General features: G+C 39.7%; 3 protein-coding genes across 4 annotated transcripts; 1 reads left to right on the top strand and 2 right to left on the bottom strand.

Annotated features, from left to right (window-relative positions):
- Nucleotides 1–5,373: 5,373 nt before the first annotated feature.
- hnf1a (HNF1 homeobox a) lies at nucleotides 5,374–13,490 on the top strand. Of its 2 annotated transcripts, none has more exons than XM_042489044.1 (10): nucleotides 5,374–6,061; nucleotides 7,758–7,957; nucleotides 8,098–8,278; nucleotides 9,467–9,726; nucleotides 10,025–10,167; nucleotides 10,252–10,393; nucleotides 10,483–10,671; nucleotides 10,748–10,863; nucleotides 10,964–11,048; nucleotides 12,766–13,490. In XM_042489044.1, exons 1-10 carry the CDS (start codon nucleotides 5,757–5,759, stop codon nucleotides 12,894–12,896), a joined length of 1,752 nt encoding a protein of 583 aa, XP_042344978.1. In that variant the 5' UTR covers nucleotides 5,374–5,756; the 3' UTR covers nucleotides 12,897–13,490. The 2 variants fall into 2 exon arrangements, with proteins under 2 accessions (XP_042344978.1, XP_042344979.1); XM_042489045.1 differs by having other exon boundaries at nucleotides 5,375–6,061; nucleotides 9,524–9,726.
- Nucleotides 13,411–15,668, bottom strand: c6h12orf43 (chromosome 6 C12orf43 homolog). Its single transcript, XM_042489046.1, has 6 exons — nucleotides 15,539–15,668; nucleotides 15,148–15,178; nucleotides 14,249–14,347; nucleotides 14,056–14,126; nucleotides 13,857–13,944; nucleotides 13,411–13,777 (listed from the first exon to the last, which is right to left on the bottom strand). The coding sequence occupies exons 1-6, from the start codon at nucleotides 15,651–15,653 to the stop codon at nucleotides 13,414–13,416; spliced, it is 768 nt and encodes a 255-aa protein (XP_042344980.1). The 5' UTR covers nucleotides 15,654–15,668; the 3' UTR covers nucleotides 13,411–13,413.
- A 1,552-nt stretch (nucleotides 15,669–17,220) lies between these two features.
- Nucleotides 17,221–22,714, bottom strand: unc119.1 (unc-119 homolog 1). The gene is made up of 5 exons (XM_042488493.1): nucleotides 22,395–22,714; nucleotides 20,705–20,818; nucleotides 19,623–19,731; nucleotides 19,311–19,483; nucleotides 17,221–19,185 (listed from the first exon to the last, which is right to left on the bottom strand). The coding sequence occupies exons 1-5, from the start codon at nucleotides 22,627–22,629 to the stop codon at nucleotides 19,073–19,075; spliced, it is 744 nt and encodes a 247-aa protein (XP_042344427.1). The 5' UTR covers nucleotides 22,630–22,714; the 3' UTR covers nucleotides 17,221–19,072.
- Between the last annotated feature and the right edge of the window lie 68 nt (nucleotides 22,715–22,782).

A 22,782-nucleotide genomic window follows, 5' to 3' on the forward strand; every position in this document is an offset into this window, starting at 1 on the left:
ATATGCATTATTAAAATATGATCAATCCATTATGTTCAAAATGTATTAAACAAAGCAGAACCCTATATGGTAGGCTAATCGCTAATATGAGTGTTAAAGTGTGACACATTTATTGCTGCATATGAAGGCCTATTTTATTTAGACAGTAGTAACTTTCATTTATTGCATATTTGTATAGTCTAATGTATAGCTTTACCTGCTTGTTGGTGTTATAAATGATTTAATATTATGGGAAATAATTTTCTAAAGTTTTTGCTTTTTTTTTGGATGGGTGAGCCCCAGCAGATTTGGTCCCCAAATGTTGAAGCCATTGCTATGGCCTTGGGGTAGTACGTCTAAGTCTTTATGGAGATATGTGGGGAAAATGTGCATTCTTATTACAACTATTCATGAGAACTGACATCCATACAAGCAGATAGATTGCGTGAGCTTGAATGCATGCATATAAAAAGAAAAAAAAAGAGAAAAATGAAATGTGATTTAAAAAGTAATCTTTAGTAAAAGTCGATTCATAATTATATGTTATTATGAGCTTTCCATGACTGAATTGAAAGAAAACAATACATGTGCAAAACGTCTACAAGATGTCAGTTAAGATCATGTAAACTGACCAAAAAAAATAAGAAAATCATAACCACAAGTACTATGAAGCTGATTCTGTTAATCTGAGCTTTCAACTTCACTCTCTGTACAGAGCCAAACATTACGCCTTTATTATGACGCAGAATCTCAGAACTTCCTGTCACATTTTGGCTGATTTTAATCAACTTGATGCATTTTCCATCCTGGTTGAGATAAAGTGTGAACAGGCACAATTTACAGTTGCAAGAACCAATCTGCAAATGTGATTTCATCTGTTTTGTTTTGAGAAGTGCTTCAAAGGAAAAAGTCGTGCAAAAATCTTTGACACTTTATGACATACCACAAATGTAACTTTTATTTTTGTTATCTGAAAATTATGCTCACCATTAATTAAATAAGGTTAAAGGGGGGTCCAGGGGGGCTCTATAAATGGTGGGTTGTCCTAAACAGTGTTCATGAAACATTTAATCAAGCCACAAAGTGAATCAGTATCACAGCTACTGACAATCAGCCAGTTAGCAGACTTTCACAGATCTAAAATCCAGCAGTTGGCCAAAATAATAAGTCAGTATGATGCCGATGTTTCTCTAATAGGGATTCATACCACTCCTTTAATAAACGGGCTCTTATAGTGTGTCTGATGTGCTTGAATGAAACTTTGTTGTATTTCTTTTATCCCTCTGTTACCACTGGCTAACAACTAAGCTAATATCTTCACAAACCTCTCCAATTCACCAATGTGCTACTTGTTAAGTCATTTTAAGTGAGTGATTTTTTCGCTGTGGATATCATTAGCAACAATGTGTCTGTCTTAATACACACTGCCATACTGCAAACCAGCTTATACGATGTGGTATAACAGGAGGTTTGTGCGCTGTGTGCTTATTCATTGCTGGGGTTTAAGTATTTAATTAGTGCCAAAGCCAGCTCCGACTAATCTTCCTAACACTGACTCAACATGTGACTAATGTTAAGCCCAATCAATAGCAGGAGCAACTCAAAGACTTGCAGTGGGTGTAAAATAGGTGCTGTCCTACACGAGGCTCAGAGTTTGGTGCAAAGTTTGGAGATATTTTCTGAGCATTCACATTTAAAGTACCTCTTATGTCTCCAAAACACACCTCAATAAGAGCAAGTGTGTAATGCAGGATGTTTGTGATTGTCCTCTTCGACACAGTTTATCCTCATTGAGTGCCAGTGTCCTGCCCACACACAGGCCTACTCTGTCCTCTGCAGACGAGCAGATGAAGCTCTGGAAGTGGGACAGGGGCTATTTGGACAGGAATTAAGGGGTGTGTTAAATTTCTGCATGCATGATCAATGGGGTTGAATGGCGGGGATGGGGTGGAGGGGAGGGCATGAGGCTGAGGCAGAGAAAGAGAGGGAGCGGTGAGAACACAGACAGAGGCAGCCAGCAATGGCTCACTAATGAGAGATGGACAGAGTGGATTGTATCTCATTATCAATCAACATAGCTTTGAGTTCTCTGGAGGGGGAAAATGCGAGCCCTAATGTGTGCTGCATGTGGTCCATTTTGATAAACCCAGCTTGTGTGGTGGAGCATTAGTCACAGCGGTATCGGAGCTGTTGGAAATCCACACACATTGCCCTCTGTCCGTTTTGGTGAGGAGTTTTCTCTGAATAGTACAATGGGACTTAATTACAGGTCAGTGGCATGTCTCAGGGAGATAGAGGGAGCTCTGTTACCCTTCCAAATACAGTATAATGCCATCTTCCCAAGGGTGGGGTGGGGTAACAAGAGCTCTACACAAAAAGGTGCTGATAGGCTGAACCTGAGAATGGTATAAGGTGATCCAGGCAGAGAAAGTGAGCGTTTTACACTGAAAGAGGAAGAAAAGATAAAGGAGTACATTAACTCTCAAAGGTTTTCTCCCATTCAGTTTGCCCTCTTTCCCTTTCTAGTCCGCTTCCAATTCTTCATTCCTGCCAACTTTCCTGGACAAAAAAAAACAAGACGGTGGATCAAAGAATAAGAAATGTTGAATTTGGAAATCAAAACAAAAAAAAAAAGCTGATTCAACATAGAGAAGTCTACCTAAATAATGACACACCACCTGTTGGGGCATTTGAAAGATATGCCAACATGCACACAGCTGCTTTTTACTAGCATTAACTGCACAAAACGTCATTATCTTTGCATTCTGCAACATTAAGACGTCCTGATCCCTCACACAAAACCATGAAAGTAAAGAGAAGATGTGTTTTTATGAAGATGAGTGGTAACAAAGATACTGATAAAAACAGTTTTTTAAAAAAGTGAGCAAATGGACTATAAAATAATAACACCGGAGTAAACAGTAGTTTGTTTGAGTAGCACTTCATTCAAACCTGCAATTACAAAGTGCTTAACAAAGAAAATGAAAGTAAAAATATCCATACAAGGTGAGAGTAGCACACCATAAAAACTTCAAGTCATAGAGACTTTACTGCACTTTAATACAATGTTGAGGAACTTGCACTCACAGTAACTTGAGCATTTCCATTTTATGCTACTTTATACTTAAAATGTTTGAAAAAAAGTTGAAAATTTTGTACTTTTAACTCACTACATTCGCTTGACAGTTGTTTACTAGATACTACAAATTTGACATTATAAACATATGATATGCTTAGAAAATATTATATATATATATATAATCGTTAAATATCAACAAGTTTTTCCTGACCCTTTTCTGCTTGTGACACCTTATAATAAAGCATTTCTAATTAGGGCTTTGTGTCACATTTCAGATGCCTTTAGGTTCCACGAAAAAAGGGAGATCCCTTGCAGAACGTCTCTCATGGTTTAATTTCAACTGTTGAGGCCCAAAGAGGCAAAACTCTCCAATATGTCACAGAAGCAAAAAATTTAGAGACCACGAAAATGTATACATATTTGTGTCACAGCACTTTTTTTCTGCTTCCTTCGTTCCAAACTAATCTTCTCTAACAACAACCCTCACTTATCTTGTGACCTTTTGAAAGTGGCCCAACCTCAAGATTGTGAACTGGACTTAACTACCAAACTGTAGTTTAAAGTAGCTCCACTTTGATCATCTACATTAAGAGCAACAAGCTATTCACACAGTGCTTTATTAGTAATAAATGAACAAACTTAATAATATATGATATACTAATGTGTGAGTAACAGGGCTAATTTTATATGATAGGAATGCTTTCACCTTTGTTACTTTAAATAAATATTGCTGATAATACTTCTGTACTCTTACCTAAGTGCAAGTTAAGTACAGTAAAGTACTACTTGAAGTGCTTTCACTTATTATGGAGTTTTTTTTTCCATTGCAGTATTGGTAGTGTACTTTTAAGGCATTCCCAAAGTCCAGCACAGAGGCCTATTCTGGCCTGTGGCTTGTCTTCAAAATATACAATATTTAGCTCACCACACAATAGGCTATTAGTCAATGAAGCAAGATCACTTTGCAATATTTCCATTCATCGCACAATGACAGGACTATCATTCAGTATGCACAAAAGAGGTACTACACACTCAAAATTAATGTGTTTCCAAAAAGAACGTGCAAACAAAGGATGGTTACCTAACAACAAACACTTCCTTTCAGGTGGAAGACATGGCCAAAGCAAAGAAGCAGCAATGGCTTCCGCTTTTAGTGGTGATGGAAAGTTGAATATTTTTTCACTGACAGGTGAAACAGTTGTGTTTGACTCATTTGTGTGTGTGTGTGTGTGTGTGTGTGTTATATTTAAATCACATGATGCAGGGGGCACCTATTTTCACATTACTTAATCTGACCCCCATTCAAAAAAGTTAGGACAAACCCTGACGTATCTAAAAGATGGGCACTGCTTCAACTATTGCATGTTATAAACAGTATGTATGTCATACACATACCAACATACACACACAGCATACACACACACGCAAAATAATTGTCCTTGTTAACCCTTTGAAACATGAGCAAATTGGCTCGATTTCTTTCAAAAACATGGGCAGAAAGCAATGAGCAATGAAAGAAGAAATTACCCAAAAACTAGTAAGAAATTAGCAAAAAGTATAAGAAAATTACCTGAAAATAAGAAAAAATTAACAAATAAACATAAATAAATTAGACATGATTTTTCCCCTAGATTTCTCCCCGCCCCCCCCAAGACATTTTCCCCAAAACTTTTTAAGCACTTTTCTTAATCTACTTATTTCTTATCTACTTAAATTGCTAATTGCTGATGTTTTTGATAGAAATCGCACCAATTTGCTCAGGGTTCAAAGGTGTAAATAATTGAGAAAGCAGCACAAAAAAGTGATGTCTCTCCAGATTTCAAAGGATTAAATCAAGGTATAAAAACACCTTTTGATAAAAATAACTTTTCCAGCGGATACTGATTTTAAATGTGCCATAATGCTGTTTTCTCACTCTGTGACTGAGCTTATCCTCAACATAGTGACACTTTGTGTACACAACAGCCACTGATGTTGAGTAACTCTGGTGCGAGACACCTCCTAAAAACTCCGTTGTTCAGATGTAAACATGACATAACAGCGCTCTCTAGTGGCACGTACGTGGACTCAAGCCATGCTCCTTCTTGGTTTATCTAATGTTGGACTGTGCCTTTATAATGACCTTTTGTAACTACATGACTTCTACAGTTTGGAATAATGTCCATAATTTAAACAAAAGAGTAAGACGAGCTTCTCTGTGTGTGTTCCAAAAGTTTGTTTCACTGTGATATCTTAAATATCTACATGTATAAACACTGCACGACTTTTCTGGGGGTTTTTTTTTTGTTTTTTTTTACTTGTCTTCTATTTGAGAGGTGATCTGCTGCCTCTATAGTCCTGCATGCAACTGTAACATCCCCTCATCTTTATTTATTGTTTTTAAATTGCACTTTGGCCACTGTTGGGGATTGAGGGAGTGGGGACAAAGTTCACAGGGCGCATGTAAGGAGGAGGGGGTGAAGAGGAGGAAGGTTAAAAAAAAGAAAATTGACCTTTGAAAGCAAAACAGCAGGTGGAGAGCTAAAACCAGGCAGCTCAGGACACACCGGGAGAAAATTCAACCCAGGGAAAATGAAAGTTTACGTTCTTTTAAACTGAAGGAGTACAAATACAATGAGAGCTAATGCTGCCTGTCTCATCTGAGTGTGGCCGTGCACATGAGAGTTTGTTTGCGGTAGCGAGGTAAGGCATCAGAGTCATGGAGGAGAGGTTAGAGGAGAGGGCCGTGGCGGCCAAGTGGAAGTCGAGTCGTTTGACTGCCCTTCAGGAGCAGCTGATCTGGGCCCTGCTGGGGTCTGGACTGTCCCGGGACGTCCTGATCCAAGCCATAGGGGAGCTGGAGCGAGACAGGGCGAGTGCTGGCGCCGAGAGGGGAGAGAGGGGGGATGGCGAGAGCTCAGAGGAAGGAGAGATGGATTTCCCACCGCCTATATTCCGAGAGCTGGAGAAGCTTCCCCCGGAGGAATTGGCCAAACTGAGGGCTGAAGTTGACCGGCTACTGCAGTAAGTAGATCCAAAGCTCCATGGCAACAGCAAAATCACTTTAATCTCTCACTAACTGCAATTCTCACACAACCATTTGTGCAGGACCTGATCGGGTCAAATTTTAAAATGCCTCGTCAAGTTCTTTCTTCACCTCATGTATATCAAAACTAAGCACCTGAGAGTTAACACAGCAGTTTACCTGATAACATCCCCTCTTTTACTTCATTCCTCTTACGCCCAGATCTCTTCTCTTTACCGAATTCTCTCTCCTTCTCCTGCTTCTCTGTCTGTGTCTCTCCCTCTACAATCTGGCTTCTGAGGCGAATTTAAAGAGGCTTCCTCCTTTGCTAGTTACTAATTACCCACCCCCATCATTATTCTCTGGCCATTTCTTAATAAATAAGCTACATGCATAGGTGAAGATTAATGGAGTAGGGCTGGTCATGTGAGGCAATGTTTACATAAGGCTCAAGTGATATAACAACATCTTTTTTCTCATATTTGGAATATGTGGATATCTTATTGGTCACTTGACTGAGATGTGTTTTTTTTTTTAAGTATTAAAATATTTGCTAAGCAGCTTTTTAAAATATATCTTATTATGGTTGACTGGCTTTAACAATATCTAAAAGGTGTTTGTGTGCTGAATTTGTATCTAGTACAGTCAGAGAGTTTTTGAAATGTTTTTTTTTTTTTTATTTGCTCCTGACCTGACAGTTAGAGAGCGTTAAATTAGGCTTCATAAACCTTTTACACGTTTTTCCCCTCCAGTGATCTGAAAGGGCTGGACTTTGCCCCTGTGTGCTTTCCCTTATCTCTCTCTGTCAATAAGCCTCTGTCTACTTCCCTCTAAGTGGCCACGCTCTATATCTAATGTTTTGACAAACTCTTCTAGAAAGGGTTTCACACAGAAGAAAAAGGGATTGATTTTGAGAATAAGGTCATAATAATACAAAAATAAAGCTAGAATTTAGAGAATAAAGTCGTAATATTATGAGAAAAAGTAGCAATAATACAAGAATAAAGTTGTAGTTTTAGGAGAAAAAAGCAACATTTTTTTTAATGAAAATAAAGTCGTAATTTTATGAAAATAAAGTCGTAATATTACGAGAATAAAGTCGTAATTTTACGAAAATAAAGTCGTAGTTTTGCCAGAAAGGGGATATTATTTTACTGAAATAATCATATCGCCAGCAAACTATAAAACAGGTGAGAGCACATGTCTGCAGCACGGCACAACACCGGGGACAGTGGTTGCCAAGGCAGCCACCTGTGCTCTCGCCTGTTTTACAGTTTGCTGGTGATATGTTTATTTTCGTAATATAATATTCCCTTTCTAGTAAAAATCTGAATTTATTCTCCTAAAATTCTGACTTTTTTCCTGTAAAATTATGACTTTATTCTCGTGAAATTACAACTTTTTTCTCTTAAATAACGACTTCATTCTTGTAATATTGAGTTTACTCTCATCCAACAATGACCTTTTTCTCGTGAAACTACAACTTTATTCTCGTGAAATTATGACTTTTTCTCATAATACTACAATTTTATTTTCGAAGTCTACAAAAAAATATACATATATTATTATATAAATATATATATATATATATATATATATATATATATATATATATATATATATATTTTTCCTTAATGTGGTCCTAAAACTCCGGCGTAGTCAAGCACACACTAAAACGATGACTTTGTCTAACAGGGAGGACCCCTGGCATGTTGCCAAAATGATAAAAAGCTACATGCAACAACACAACCTCCCTCAAAGAGAGGTGGTGGAGTCCACAGGACTCAACCAGTCCCATCTCTCCCAGCACCTCAACAAAGGCACACCCATGAAGAACCAGAAGAGGGCCTCTCTGTACACCTGGTACGTCAAGAAGCAATGCGAGATCAGCCAGCGTGAGTACACAAGCAGCTGTGGAGCTGCAAACGCCCTCATTTCTGCTCTCCCACGTGGGTCAAATATCAGTTCTAGAAGTGTGTGACACTGAAAGAGAGGTATAAAGATAGATTTAAAAAAAATGCCAATTACCTTTCAGAATTTACCAACGCCAAACATGGCCTTGCATCAGCGGAGGAGCCAGGAGAGGAGACCAGGAAAGGGCGGAGGAACCGGTTCAAGTGGGGCCCAGCGTCCTTGCAGATCCTCTTTCACGCCTACGAGCGACAGAAGAACCCCAGCAAGGAGGAGAGAGAGGGCTTAGTGGAGGACTGTAACAGGTGAGACATAGTGACAAGAGGTGGGACCAGGTCCTTTTTTCAAGTCATAAGAAAGTCTCAAGTCTCTGCACTTATTTCGCAAGTCAAGTCCTAAGTCCCAGGTCAGGACATGCAATTCCTGAGGTCAAGTCTTTAATCATTAACTTACAGATGTTGTTCCGAAACAAGTCATGGGCCTGCTCTTCAGTAAATATAAGAGTCCTTCAGAGTAATACGTTAAATTTACCCAAATCATGAATCCTTTTAAGAATTGTATTTAAATTAAGTATGTTAAAAACATATTTAGATGATGTAACCTATTGTTGTGCAAGTCCAAGTCAAGTTGCAATTCTTTTTGGATTTTGTCAAACCCAGTCTAAGGTCATCAAATTTGTGACTCAAGTCTGAATCAAGTCCCAAGTTAATTCTGACTTGAATCCACCGACAAAACAGGATTTTTGAAATCCATCGTAGTTTAACATTTAGGCCCGGATTAGTGAGGTGCACAGTAATTATTGAAGCCACTAAAAGCTGTGTATGTGGAGGCTGAGTGGAGTGACGGTTTTTACAGTGTACTTCTGATAAACCTGCTTCAGTATCCAATAACATAATAGTACAAAAAACATCCTGCTTTCCTGATAGGTCTGTGCGGTGCACATGCTAACACCTACAGCACGTTACGACCTGTAGCTGACTGATCAAGCTCCAAAAGGTTTGGAGAGCATCTTTAAAATCATTTTGACAAATAGCCCACCTTAGTGACCAATGTTTTCTCATCTCGACTCGACCGCAATTTTACTCAATCTCGTCTTGGCCCCAGACAAATAAGAATCTGGATTTTTTTCTTGATGTCTCATTCAACACCACAGCTGATTTGTATTTGTTTGCTCACAGAAAAAGGGAAAATTCCCTTTTCTCTGCAATTCCTTTTAATTATTTTAGCAAGACATTTCTCATGGGACACTCATGCATATAGTTAATATGGGGATGAAAAAGATGGATAAGAGGAATCTTCATTTGTTTTCTGTGGGTGTTTTCATGATAGTACGGATATTTTGGATCATTTTGAGGAGTTTTTCGGGGTTCCAAATTTGATCATATGTGTGTCATGCAGCGTGGGACTCGCACTGGTCTGCTCTTGGTCCTAACTCAGTCTCACCCTGCCTTGGCTTTGCTCTCGATACACTCTGGTCTTGATATTGGTCTCAGTTTAGGTAGTCTTGACTACAACGCCAAAGGTGCCACACCCTGCTCTTCCTCCCTCAGGGCAGAGTGCCATCAGAGGGGCGTGTCTCCATCCCAGCTCGCTGGCCTGGGCTCCAACCTGGTTACTGAGGTCCGCGTTTACAACTGGTTCGCCAATCGCCGCAAAGAGGAGGCCTTCCGTCACAAACTGGCTCTGGATACACCTTTTACCAGCCAATCAACCTCCTCTTCTCACCCCAACCTCCCACCCAGTCCTGAGCAAGGTAATACAAAACAACAATGTCCAGGCAAGCTTGAACTGAAATTCAAGAATGAAATCAAAACTGCCTCCAAAAACTGTTGAGACAAAGTTAGACTTGCCTACATCAGATCTTTAGTTGTCTTTTTGATCCTGCGGGTGTAAAAAAAACAATAACCAGCACACAATTGTAGACATGACTGTACTGGTTCCTGAAATGATGCTCATATTTCTGTTACTTTGGAGCCATTAACCGATGTGTGTGATTGATATGAAATATGAACCCTGTGAGTGTTGTGGGGCCTGACTTTTTGGTCTCCCAGGTGTGAAGTACAGCCAGCAAATCCTGTGTGACACCGTGAGCTCAGCCCGCGGAAGCGGAGGGGAGAGAGTGGGGCGTCTGGTGGTCAGCCCTATCCAACTGGAGCCCAGCCACACACTCCTCGAGACACATAACCCCAAGCTGGTGAGAACATGTGTCCTAGTTTATATTGTAGACTACCTGTATGCTCTGCTGCCATTGTGTGACCATGTTGTCCTCTGGCCCCAGGTGTCCAGCGGTGGCCCACTGCCCCCAGTAAGCACTCTGACCTCCCTGCACAGCCTGTCTGCCTCCCCCGCTTCCTCACAGGGCCTCATCATGGCCTCACTGCCCAGCGTCATGAGCCTGGGGGAGTCCTCACTTCTCATTGGTAACATCTCCTCACTGGTTTTCTCTCTTTTCTGTGTACGAATAAAAAGAGAAAATCAGAGATGAAAACCTTTGCTGGCTGATTCACAGGTTTAGCCTCCACGCAGCCTCAAACCGTGCCGGTCATCAACAATGTGGGCGGCGGTTTCACCACTCTCCAGCCAATCTCCTTTCCGCAGCAGCTCCAGGCATCTCCCCAGCAACCAATATCCCACCAGCTCCAGAGTCACATGGGAGCCAGTCCCTTCATGGCGACCATGGCGCAGCTGCCATGTCACAGTAAGGCCACAGCAACAAACACACGAGTTTGGCTTGTTACACTGAGTGAAGATTCATTAACTGTTCCTCATCACAGTGTACAACAAGTCGGACTCGCCTCAGTACCATTCGTCCAGTCTGCTGTCTCAAGCCATGGTCATCACTGACAGCAGCAGCCTGGGGACGCTCACCAGCCTCACCGCTGTCAGACAGGTAACTGGGTCTGACCGGTTGGTCGATTTGTTAAAGCACGAATTACCCTATTTTGGTAAAAAAAGAAACAAAAACACTGATTTTTTTTTTTTTGTTGTAGATTCTAACAGCAGATCCTGAGGAACAGACAGAGCCACCTTTACAAGAAGAATCTCTACACCTGCAGCCGCACACACCTGTACCAGGTACACAGCTGTAAATACAGCTTTACTCTTTGACATCCCACTACAACAAATTTCGGATGATGTCATGTCCATGTTGGTGTAGACTGGTAATTCAAAGTGCTGTATCATAAGCGACTGGACTTTCTTTAGTTTCTTTTCGACTCTCATCCAAGAGGCTTCTCCTGTTCTAACAGACTGGTGAGGGGTTGCAGGCAGATGTGATGTCTAGTTACGCAAACTTTGGAGGGACCACCTACCTACAATTGATTTCTGACATTCAGCATAACACAGTCAAGCTGGGCTTAATCCACTTAGATCAATTTGAGAAAACTGTAATGTTCTGCACTAATGTTTTGCTGAAATTGACACTCACAAATTAAATGTTCTCATATAACTCAAATGCTCAAGAAGATGTTAAAGAAGTAGTTCAATATTTTGGGGAAATATTTCTTGTATTGCTCTCCTGTCGAGAGTTAGATGAGGAGATTGATACCACTGTGAAATCTGTTCAGTCAATTTGAATGTGGAGTACCTGGTTTGATGAGCCCCACTAGTTGCCTTGCGGCCTTCAGTATTTCCTTCAGTATCCTCGGATTTGCAAATTTGCAACCATGAGAGCTGCTTCAAGCTGTTTTCAGTCTTTATGGTAAGCTAAACTATGCTTTTTCCTGTACATGCATTTGTCATCATATAAATAAAATAAATGTATTGCATGTATTTGAGATGAGGAAAAAAAATCCATGTCTTTGGGTATTACTGCTGGGTGGCAAACAAGTTTATGGGTGCATTATGGGTGTGGAGCAGAGGATAGGCCACAAATAAACCAAATAAATAATGATATTATCTCTGCTTTTCGATGGTTAATTAAAAGACTAATTTCTAAGAATATGCACAATTAGTTGATTAATCAGATGAACCTGTCACCCTCGCTAGTTTGCATCAGAAACACCAGTAGGTTAAAATTCTTTTGAAAATTATTTTATGTGATTGCATTCACTTAAAATACCGTTGTATTAATCAGGTACTTTTCCTTAAGATTTATTTTCCCAAAGGATGCTGTTTTCAATAACAACTTGTTATTGTCATGTTTTGTAGGATGATGTGCAGTATTCATAATGCACAGCGCAAAGTGCCCCACATTTCAGTGGAATTTCAAATTAAAATTATGTGATTAATTTCAAGCGACTCCAGTTATATAGGTACACAATTTTTGGGGGATATTGTTTTTGTACTTTCAGACTGGTGGAGTTTAACTTCAGTTTAAATGTTGGGGAAATAAGCCATTATGAATATCCCTAATATTATCAATGATGTCTTACCAAGCTGATTTTTGCTCCTAATAGTGGGAAGAAGTTAATCAGTTTCTCTTTAAAGCTACATTTCAGTGTGTGTATTCCAGCTGGCTGTTAACATCATTTATGAAGTGTTTTTTTTTAAGCCTTGTATGTCTTCGTGTGCGACTGACGTCCCAGAATACTTGCCACAATTTTTGCATGTAAAAAATAATGATTTTGACATCGATTTTAGGGAAAGGAGAGTTTGTCCCTGTCCTCATTGCCTTCCACATGTACAAAAGGAGTAACACTCAAACTTCTCCTATACAGCTTCAGCACTACATCATCAAAGATAACATTACTGCCTGCAGTCTCTTTGTAGTTTCTGTGCATCTGAAAACAAGTTTTACCAAAAGCTTTCCAGCCCTGATAATCCTTTTTTTTTTTGGTTTGTTTGTCACCAGTTTCCTCCGAGAGCCTCGAGCTGTATCCTGCGTCTCAGACGACAGAAAGCCATCAGTCTCACCTCCTCTCACCTTCACCAACAGACATCAGCTCCTACATCCCTACACAAATGGTCTCTACCGCGCAGTAGAAGTGCTCTCTCCTCACTATCAGCAGGACTCAGGAGCATGCCGGTGTTTTGGATGGACAGCTACCTCTGGTGGAAATTTCCAGGAAAACCTTAATTCAGGGGCACGGGGACGATTCAGCTCTGACGTTTCAAAGACTCTCTGAAACTCTGTACCGCTGTAATACGAACAAGGATCGACGTTAGCGAAGATTCACTTTTGATGCGACAATCACATGAAAAATCAACACTAAAATGTATTTTTATTAACATGTTATAGTAACATTTGGGAATTGTACATTAAGCTGAAACTGCATGTTACCTGGATTTTTTTTTTTATGTCATTGCCTTGAACTGCTTTTTCACACTCTTAATGAGTATCTTTCATAACAAGTAAAGGCTATTTCAACAATAACCGTGAGCCTCATCTTCTGAAACACATGGATTTCCATTATGTGCTCAAAATGTTTTGGAAAATATTTTTAAAGGCTGGGCCGACTGGAAAACAAACAAGCTTCCAAAAACCGTGGGCATACGAAATTCAGTTCAAAGCTGCTTCCTCTGTGTGTAATTCTCGCTTCTTTTTTTTTTTCCGTTTTACTTTGACTTGTGTGTGTTCCTGCTCCGAGTCCCCGTGCTCACCGTTTCTGTGAGCATTAAGAGGAGAACCTACAGAGTCCGCCTGCTCACTCTCTTCTTGAGTCTGTTTCCTCTTTTTCTTCTTCTTCTTTACAACATGGCTCTCCTCTCCCTCTGCCTCTTTCCTCTTTTTCTTTATTTTTTCAGAGCACGGAAGCTCTGCTGAGGGAGCGGAGAGTGTCGAGGGCAGTGATGATGGGGGTAAGAGATGTTTGACCGACACCGCTGCCTCCCTCAGCCTTGTTTCCATCTCACTGTCGCTGTCACTGTGAACAATGGAGGAATTTATAATGTTAAATTGAGGAGTATGCAAATTAAGAGTTCTTTAAAGAAAATAATAAGAACCTTGAGCTAGGAACAGGCCGCCGCCTCACGGGGGCTGGAGGATCATCAACTGTCTGTCCCGGGACGGACGTAGAAAACAGACGAAATCCTAAAAAAAAGAAGAAAAGAACAGAAGAAAACGTGGTTAGGCATGCATTTAAAGAAAAGATGGCAGAATCCACGTAAAAGCAGCAAGTGCCAAAATAAAGAGAAACATCACCTCCATCATCATCATCACATTTTGCTGACTGCACTCTGGAGAAGGTTTCCATCTTCATCTCTGTTATGGAACTAACAGTAAGAGTTATATTATAAGTCAGGTATACATACAGTATATGTGCATCTTTTCCTCACAGAATGAGGAGATTACTGCATTACAATACCAAACTTTTCAACACAGTCAAACTATTTACCTGTCAAGAAAGTGCCCCAGCTTTTTGGCAACATGTGTTTGAAACCCTTGGGTGACCTGGAGATTGTTGCCATCGTGGTCGTGGTCAGCAACAACAACACTGTTACACAGCAGAAAAATATTCAACTAAAACACAAGAAACTTGTGCTCCAGAAAAGGATAAGCACTCAATGAAGATCCTAGGGTCACTGATCAGCAATTATGACATAAATGTAAAGGCCAGAGAGCAGCAACAATAAAGAAAGAAAGAGGAGGCAGAGCCAGGGTGGCAGGTCTGAACAGACTAAAAATCACCCCCGCCGGATTGGGCTGAAAGGGAGTTATGTTTTTGTGATTTGGCTTAGGGGAGGGACATTCAGCTTTAAAAAGTTGTATTTTGTATTTCTGTACAAAGTGGGTTTGAAAGACATGTTTTATTTTTGTTTTTTAATAAATACTCCAAAATAACACCATCTATCCTAGCCATAAACTATGAAATATGGTTATTTATTTTGGAAGGAGGGTCATGTATGTTTTTTTGACCAGTCACTCGGGGAGCCTCAAGGAAAAATATTTATTGCTCTAGGACAGGGTAATGACATATTTATATTAAAAAACAAACAAAATCATACCCCATTCACGCCCCCTCTGTGATAAATAAAATACAGTCCCTTAGGTGCACACGTTGCACAGTTATTATATTGCTGTAGCTGAGATACTCCAACTATTTGAAGTTCCTAATTGTAGGTAACTAAAAGGTTAATGATTGTAATTAACTTCTCAACTTCGGTAAGAAAGTTATATTATTTACATAAGCCACATACAGTGTGTGGAGATACAGACATAATTTTACAGCAGCTCTTTTTCCTTCCCTCCTGGTACAGTTTACAATGACAGGCTGTGATAACCAAAAGTGCTTACCGCTTTGACTGTTGCACATTGCTGTCCCCATCTATACCAAGCAGAGACAGCAGCAGTCATCAACAAGTATAATACATTTGATAAAATATTATCTAAATGGACTAGAAAGCTTAGTTATAGGCGCCAAAAGTTAAAATCAAAACACTGCGAGAAGTTAAAGCAAGTCAATGAGCTTATGAGTGCAACAAAATATGTAAAAATACATATACTCCTTAAAGTCGTGTAGCTTTAGCCAACGTTAATGAAAACTTAGTTGACGTTACTGTGTGTTAATGTGAATTAGCAGTTGGATTTCTAACCAAGCTAATGTCGTATTTTGACAACAGTTTATCCGTCTGTACTGAAGCGTTTTCTGTATCTGTCATTGCTAACATAAGAGAAAAACTTTCACCTTTTTTCTTGTCACTTCGTGTCTCCCAAACTGCCTCTCGACATCGTTTCAGCACTTCGTCGTCGCTGCTGCTGGAGTCAGAAACACCGACCATCTTTACAGCGGGGGCCGCCATGATGGAGCACGCGCCGCTGGTGTGTTGAGTGTTTGGAGCTGAGCATTCTGGGTAATGGAGTCAAAGGGCACCGTGCGAACAGACGAAGACTTTTTACTTCTGAATGCCTTTGCGTTAAATTATTTTGGGTGTAAATAGAACATTTCTTTTTTTAAAAAAAAAAAGACTAGTTCAAGAATTCAATTGGAAAAAAAAAGACATATAATATTTTTGTGTGATAAAAAGTGATTGAATAGTCAGAATTGTTTTTATTTTATTTTTTTAATGGGAAATATTAATAAATTAAGTGGGCTCAAGAGAAACCCAAAATACAAGAATTCAAAATAGAAATAAAACATTACATCCAAAAATTACACGGACTGATAGATAGCAAAGCTGAGACATGGACATTGTTAAGTTGTTAAATATTTTTGTCTCATACTTTGGTCAATACCACTATGTATATATGTAAATAGATGTTTATAGTTTGTCCTGCATGTTTTTTCTCTGTCTTTTTTTCGTATGTTTTGTTTGCAGTGTCCTATTTCCTGTTTGTTACATAACTCTTACATAACATTTGTAAATATGCTTGACCATGTATGGAATAATTGGACAAAAAAGACATTTTACTCCGAAAAGTGCTTTTAATAATCACTGTCTTCATACAACTTTGAGACTAATGTTTGAATAACACCACTTCACAGTAGATAAAAACAAGTCGACACAATTTTATTTAAGTCCTCATTGTACTTACAGAGGAAGTCAAGGGAAAAAAACAAGAGCTGTGCAAAAATGATTATTCCATAAAAAGTTAAACAATTTCATAAATTTCTCATTTTACATTTCCAACATAGAGCAGTGGAAAACCAAATTAAATAGAAATCATAAAAACCTTGATGCCATACTCATGTCATATCCAAAATATTTAGTTTACAGCAACCATCCAAAATTGTGTGGGTTTAAGTAAGTCAGCAGAGTTTGCTACATTTTCGTGAGGTATTGGTAGAGCTGATGTAGTCTTAATATACATATATAAAGCCATTCTTCTGTCCTAGACAGGCCATACTGAAATTATCTGTCTTTGTTTAGTGTTTATACCAGCTGGAGGATAAATAGCCCCCGAAATCCCTGATAATCTGTGTAAAAATGATCACTAAAGTTCTCAATGTGAATGATTTTGCAATCTGAAAGTTTTATTTACAATAAATGAGATACGACATGAATGCATCACTTGCAAAATTACGTCAATATAAAAACCAGTTTACGAAACAAGTGACAGAATGGATCCATACATTTTTTAGGGGGGAGGGTCAAGTCATGTAGTCTTTTTGTGCAAAAGTGTACCCTCTTTATGGGCATTTTGATCAGATTTTCTTTTTTTTGTGTGTTTTTTTTACAAAATACCACAAACAATGTGGTCTTCCTAGCTCCTGTAACACCACTGCTGCTAACATCCATTGAGTCCCATTGACAAAAAAAAAGAGGTTGTACAGAATCAAAGAGAAAAGGCTAAGGCTGCCCAAATGTATGCCTGACATCACACTTGTCGGGGTTAATAAGGGGCTTCATAATGACTTGTCACTAATCCTTCAAGCGGCAAAATGCAGAATTTTATAAAATTAAAGTACATAATATGAAATGACTCAACACATGTTGTATTATACCCGTTGCCCACGAGGCAGTACCGCAAGATGTAGGAGTGAATTGCTCTTCCCTTCAGCTTATTGCAGTGTTTACCTCACAGGTGGATGATGCATTAAGTCCTTACATTTAAAAACAACAACCGGACAATGAATACCTGGACATAAGGCACACTGAATCAATGTTACAATGTACGGTGAAAAGATGATCTGTGCACTGAAAACGACTTCCAGAATGTCCTGGTGGTTTTGCTTGATTTAAAGGCATTACATAATAGTCTTTGAGAAGTGCCGACCATTTACAAGGTCTCAGAGTTCTCTCCTGCCTTTCAGGTAGCTGCTGATTTCCATTCATGTCTGCACAATATGGAAAATCAGAGAAATGGAAGTAGCTAATCACAGTGGATATTTATGCTGGAAATGGCGTGGCAGCAAGAGGGGACTATTTTCAGACTCCTTATTGTTGGTGTGTTCAATCAACTTGCAGACATCCAAACCTTTTAGGAACACCTTTCAGTGCGTGAAGTACAAATCAACAGCACCACAGCCTCTTTAATGACAACGTAATCAAACCAACCTTTATGATAGTGTCATCGAAAATATGCAATGCAAGCTGAAATACGGTGGCATTAATTGCAGGGCTGTTGTGCGAAATTACATCATCTACCACGATACATCACTCTGTACTGTTCATGTCATGTGCTACTATTTCATTGTTAGACTGAGAACCTGAGAGGAGAAGAGACACTCAGTGGCCACTTTGATAGGTATACCCCGCTGCTGGACAAGCATGGCTCCTAAAGAATGGGATTCACAGTGCTGCTGTGCCAAATAAACCAAGAGGACAGACTGGAGTGGATAAAGCAGGGAGACAAGGCCGTTTTAGAAATGGATGGCATATAAATTCGTCCTGTAACTCAGATTCTGCTGCTATCATGTCCTTTTCATGTATCCCGATGTGAGTGGAGGTTACGGAGTTTGAACAAACACTTAATTTGCTGTTAACAGCAACTGATGTCGTAAAAACTGCTGTGAAAAATATGTTAGATATTAGCAGGGATACATGAGACCTGGCATCATGACAAGAGCTCTTTCTTCAATCAGAAAAATATCCTACTAAACATAAGATCGGTCAGCTCAATGTTCCTCATGAAACTGACACCAAGCTTAAATATCCGACAAAAAACTATCCCAAAAACTCTCAACTGATATTGAATATTGAAGCAATAATGAAACTCAAACAATGCCAACTAGTGCTACACGATCATCTACGACTAACAATACTGTAAAACATCTAGTCAACGCTCGCTTCTCCATACGGGAAACACAGTTGTCACTTTTGAAAGATAGCTCAAATAATCCACTGATAACAGCTTTATGCTAAAGAAAATGAAGTTACAACTAACACAGTCTATCAGAGGTCTGTGACTCAAAGTGTCCCTTTCCAGCAGAGACGGCAAGAAACTTAAGGCAACAGTGTTCAAGCAGTAACATGATACTTGTATGACAAACCCAAAGAGAGAACAAAAAGGTTTCAGTCCAATTTAACAGAGAAACATTTAGCGGAACGTTCCTCAGAGTCCCAGAAAACTGAGCTCTGTGAGGTACTGATGAATGGATCCATGATTTCATGTGAAGGCAGATGTGGTCTGGTGGTTTTGAAGAATGCTGTCACGTTCAGGGGAATGTCCACGAAGGACTGAATGCTTCTGCCCCGTCCAAAAGAAGCTTTTGGGTGGTTGTAATCCAGGAAATCAATCCCCTGGGGAAGTATTGCAAACATTTTTTTACCTTCTGGTGTTACAGACCACCATTGTAGGCATAGTCTGCCTTGTTGTGCATGATGAGTTTGTTGTCCACAAAGTAGAAACTGTCTGATCTGGTCTCGTAAGGGTGCGCAACCATTTGGCGGACTAGAGGGGGAGAATGAAGAAAAGAGGGGAAGGAAGCAGATGGAAAAAAGATTAATTTATGGATTATTATGTGAAAATGTGCATGCAACAGCATTAACATTGGTGACTGAGCAAAATACACTCACTGAGGTCATCTGGAAGCTGTGGAAATTCATAAATGTGTTCGCATGTGTTGCGGCTGTTGGGAATGCAAAAACCAAAGTCAAAGTCAAAGTTCTTGAGAAGGCGTCCCTGGAAGTAATGCCTCTCAATCATACGGAAGCTGTTAATGGGCCGGTCGCCCACGGTGAACTCCACACTGAGGAATCAAGAGAGACAAAATTTACATTTCAGTTGTAACAGAAACTTGACTCTTCTGGGACTGAATAATAACGTCTGATTATTATGGTCTCAGCTATTTTTAAATGATGATTGAGAGTCAATGTCCATTTACTTACGTTGCACCAACGGTGCACAGTTTCAAGAAGGCTGGTGTAAACTGATATCGCACGAAACGCCCCGCACTGGTGTCTACATCTCCGATCTCCTCTTCACCCTCCACAGGACCTATTACAGAAAACATGTTCAGCTGGCCGGCATCAAATAGTCGCAGGGCAGGCAAAAATTATATACTGCTACAGAAATACAATATAGTACAATAGGTATGTTTTCTCTAATAAATAATCACCTGAAAATAATAAACACTGAGCCATTTATATCTACAAAATGTAATACAGAGTAGGAGAAACACTGATTGGTGATGTGAAACTGCTTTATTTAGTGTTTATAGTGGTTTTCATCACCTGGGCCTTTGTTTTGTAGAGGAAGAGACCTCTGTGGATAATTCGGCTCCCGTTGAAAACCTCCTGAACGCAGAAGGAATTCTAATCTGGCAATCTGCAATCCTCATCACTAGATGCCATTAAATACCCTAAATCTTACACACTGTTCCTTTAAATGCTCTGTCTTTTCACAGAAGTATTTAAATTATCACTAACCACTTATTCTATTAAAAAAAACAATGATAAAACTGATTGCATTGGTATAGTATGGTATGTAAAAGCAATGCCAAAAGAATCAAATCAAGTAGTTACACACTGAGGTTTGCAAATTCTTTTTTTTTTTTTTTTAACTGAATATGTGACACACATTTGCAACTAATAAAAATGAAGCAATAAAAATGACTCATTGTTTAAACATTGCTTCTTGTTGTGGGACTTTCTGTTCTCGTATATATACACAATGCTTGAGATAAACTAGAGGGAACACATGACATTGTGGTGAGAGATTTACCCAGAACACCCCTGTGACAGACTGCCGTTCCCATGCTTCATGGTACAGTGCTTTGTTGACCGTACAACACCTGTGGGCTTTAACTTAACAGCCTCACATTGTCTGTGCGTATGATTCTCCGAACTGTTCAGCCTAGGGAGGGTTAATACAACTTTGGCTGCTCAAGAAAACATCATGAGATGTTAGGTGAAACAAGAGAAAACTCTGTGAATAGCTGCATCTCTAAATATCTCAATATGTCACTCACCGCTGTTAGGAGGTTTGGCAATCTCAAACAGCACCGTTCCCGTCTCCAGATCTCTGATTTTGAAACGTGTGAAGTCAATGTTGTAGATATTGTCTTCAGGTTTGCACAGATAGTCTGGAACGTGAAATAAAATCGTGACTTAGACGTATCATAGGGAAGTTCAGTATGTAACAGCTGGCAAGCACCCATTATTAAACATTTCTTTGACATTTAATTAGATTCAGCAATACTTTTAAGATGAATATTGAGGCCACCCTTATTTCGAGAACTGAGATAGCACTCGACGAGCAACTAGGGCTTCAGTATCTGTTTTTTGGCTCCTGCACCTTGCAGTACTGGTGAGTAATGCTACAGCTCAGGCTTGCAGCTTTTCAACAAAGTGTTGTGTGAGAGAGGGGAAGCAACGCCATTGTTGTCTGGTCCAGGGAAAAGGCCAAAAACAATGGAAGGCATTAAGTATTAGCAGCAACTGTGGTAGACTGGGTGTCTGGTGACAAACCCTGAGGTTTGAGTCAGACCGTTTAGGCAGGGTAGTTACTGGCAACGGGGATAATTCCAGGGGACCAAAGGGAGAGGGGCCAAAGACATATCTGATTTCGATGAAAATAGAGGTTTGAGAGAGGTTTTTGCTTTAACTTATAATTATGAAAAAGTTCTTTTTAAATGTCTGTTTCTTATTTAAATAACTTAGAGATGCACTAATACATCTTTGGAGTTAACATGGATCTATGTGAAACCGCAAATCAGCAAATAATCACTTGAGTCTGCAGCCTGCCTTAATTTTACAGAGCGTTTCAGCAACGTTTAGCTAATTGTTTTCTGGCCTATAGCTCTACTCCTGTCAACCTTATTTCTAGCAGGTAGCTGCTTTCACAAACAAGCTCTGAAAACCACAATGCACAACACCTGCCAGCACCAAATGACAAACACAAAGAGTGTGGGACTGACTGGTGATAACAGTGAGGCCAGATTATTTTCTATGTATTAACTAACGATATTTTGTTTTATTGACAAAGTGAGCATGTACAAAACATCAGCCCTAAGTTAAAGTATTTTTCTGATTTTTGCACATTGAATGAATATTACATGCATTGAAAAAGACTGTATTTCTTGTCTCCATCTGCTGGTGAGTATGCATAATATGATGTTAATTCAACTACAGAGGAGACTTGATGATCACTAAAAGGGGGGGGGCACATCAGTATTGATTACTGGCCAAATTAGTTGTTATACATCGGCATTTCAGATATTGGCAAAAAAAATCGTTATTGTACATCCTGAGTAATAACACATTTACTGTAATATCTCTATAAAAGCTGAAGATACATTGTGTTTTCAGCTGTTTCCATAGTGGTCAGGAAAAAAAAAAATATTAACACAGCTTGAACATCAGGGGGGCCCGAGTATTATTGCTACTGGGTGGCCAAAATGCCTTGCTACACACCTGTATACATCATATTTCGGTTAAAACTACAAAGTTAAGATGTCAAACTCACCATAGCTTGACAAATCGCGTTAACTGGCGGACAAATTTAACATTGTTACTCATTATATTTTTAACACTTAATGGTAAAATGGACTGAAAACTCGCCACTTAGCCACAATTAGCTTAACGTTATGGTAAGCGGTGCCCGTTTAGCAGTGTGATTTTACTGACTTAAAGATCCAAGTTAACGTTCACATGAGTTACCCTCCGTGACTACCCGGAGACCCAGGACATGGTCCGGGGTAATGTCTCTGCCCAGAGCCCGGAGTTCATCCTCTGTGACCACGGGCCACTTCTCCGTCTGACTGCGCCTCGACTTCAGCTTCTTCAGCATTCCTCCTCCGGTCTTTCGCTCCCTGTGGTTCGTCTCCGAGCCGGTGTCTGCGTCCGTCTGCCCTTTGCTGACCGCCGGTGCCGCTTTGTTTCGCGAGCCGTTCATACCGGACGCTGGAGCGATAATGAAAAGAGTTGTTGTGCTTTCTAATTAGGGGGGCGACTTGAAAAAACAGCGGGTGTAATTTCAAGATGGCGTAAAACGTGTATGGGAGACGGAAAAGCAAGGTTGTGATTGGCTGAGAACGATGGAGATTGT

This window comes from Plectropomus leopardus, chromosome 6 (assembly GCF_008729295.1).
Source record: "Plectropomus leopardus isolate mb chromosome 6, YSFRI_Pleo_2.0, whole genome shotgun sequence".
In the NCBI taxonomy this organism is placed as follows: Eukaryota; Metazoa; Chordata; class Actinopteri; order Perciformes; family Serranidae; genus Plectropomus; species Plectropomus leopardus.

What these genes read in the sequence shown, in the direction of transcription:
- hnf1a (XM_042489044.1), top strand. Translation starts at nt 5,757, where the DNA reads ATGGAGGAGAGGTTAGAGGAGAGGGCCGTGGCGGCCAAGTGGAAGTCG. An exon ending in AGACACATAACCCCAAGCTG is followed by an intron (nt 10,168 to 10,251) that starts GTGAGAACATGT and finishes CTCTGGCCCCAG; the next exon opens with GTGTCCAGCGGTGGCCCACT. An exon ending in GGCGCAGCTGCCATGTCACA is followed by an intron (nt 10,672 to 10,747) that starts GTAAGGCCACAG and finishes TCCTCATCACAG; the next exon opens with TGTACAACAAGTCGGACTCG.
- unc119.1 (XM_042488493.1), bottom strand. Translation starts at nt 22,629, where the DNA reads ATGAACGGCTCGCGAAACAAAGCGGCACCGGCGGTCAGCAAAGGGCAG. An exon ending in TGCCAAACCTCCTAACAGCG is followed by an intron (nt 19,732 to 20,704) that starts GTGAGTGACATA and finishes TTTCTGTAATAG; the next exon opens with GTCCTGTGGAGGGTGAAGAG. An exon ending in ACAGCTTCCAGATGACCTCA is followed by an intron (nt 19,186 to 19,310) that starts GTGAGTGTATTT and finishes CTCCCCCTCTAG; the next exon opens with TCCGCCAAATGGTTGCGCAC.
- c6h12orf43 (XM_042489046.1), bottom strand. Translation starts at nt 15,653, where the DNA reads ATGGCGGCCCCCGCTGTAAAGATGGTCGGTGTTTCTGACTCCAGCAGC. An exon ending in CTGGGGCACTTTCTTGACAG is followed by an intron (nt 14,127 to 14,248) that starts GTAAATAGTTTG and finishes TCTTACTGTTAG; the next exon opens with TTCCATAACAGAGATGAAGA. An exon ending in CGGCCTGTTCCTAGCTCAAG is followed by an intron (nt 13,778 to 13,856) that starts GTTCTTATTATT and finishes CATTGTTCACAG; the next exon opens with TGACAGCGACAGTGAGATGG.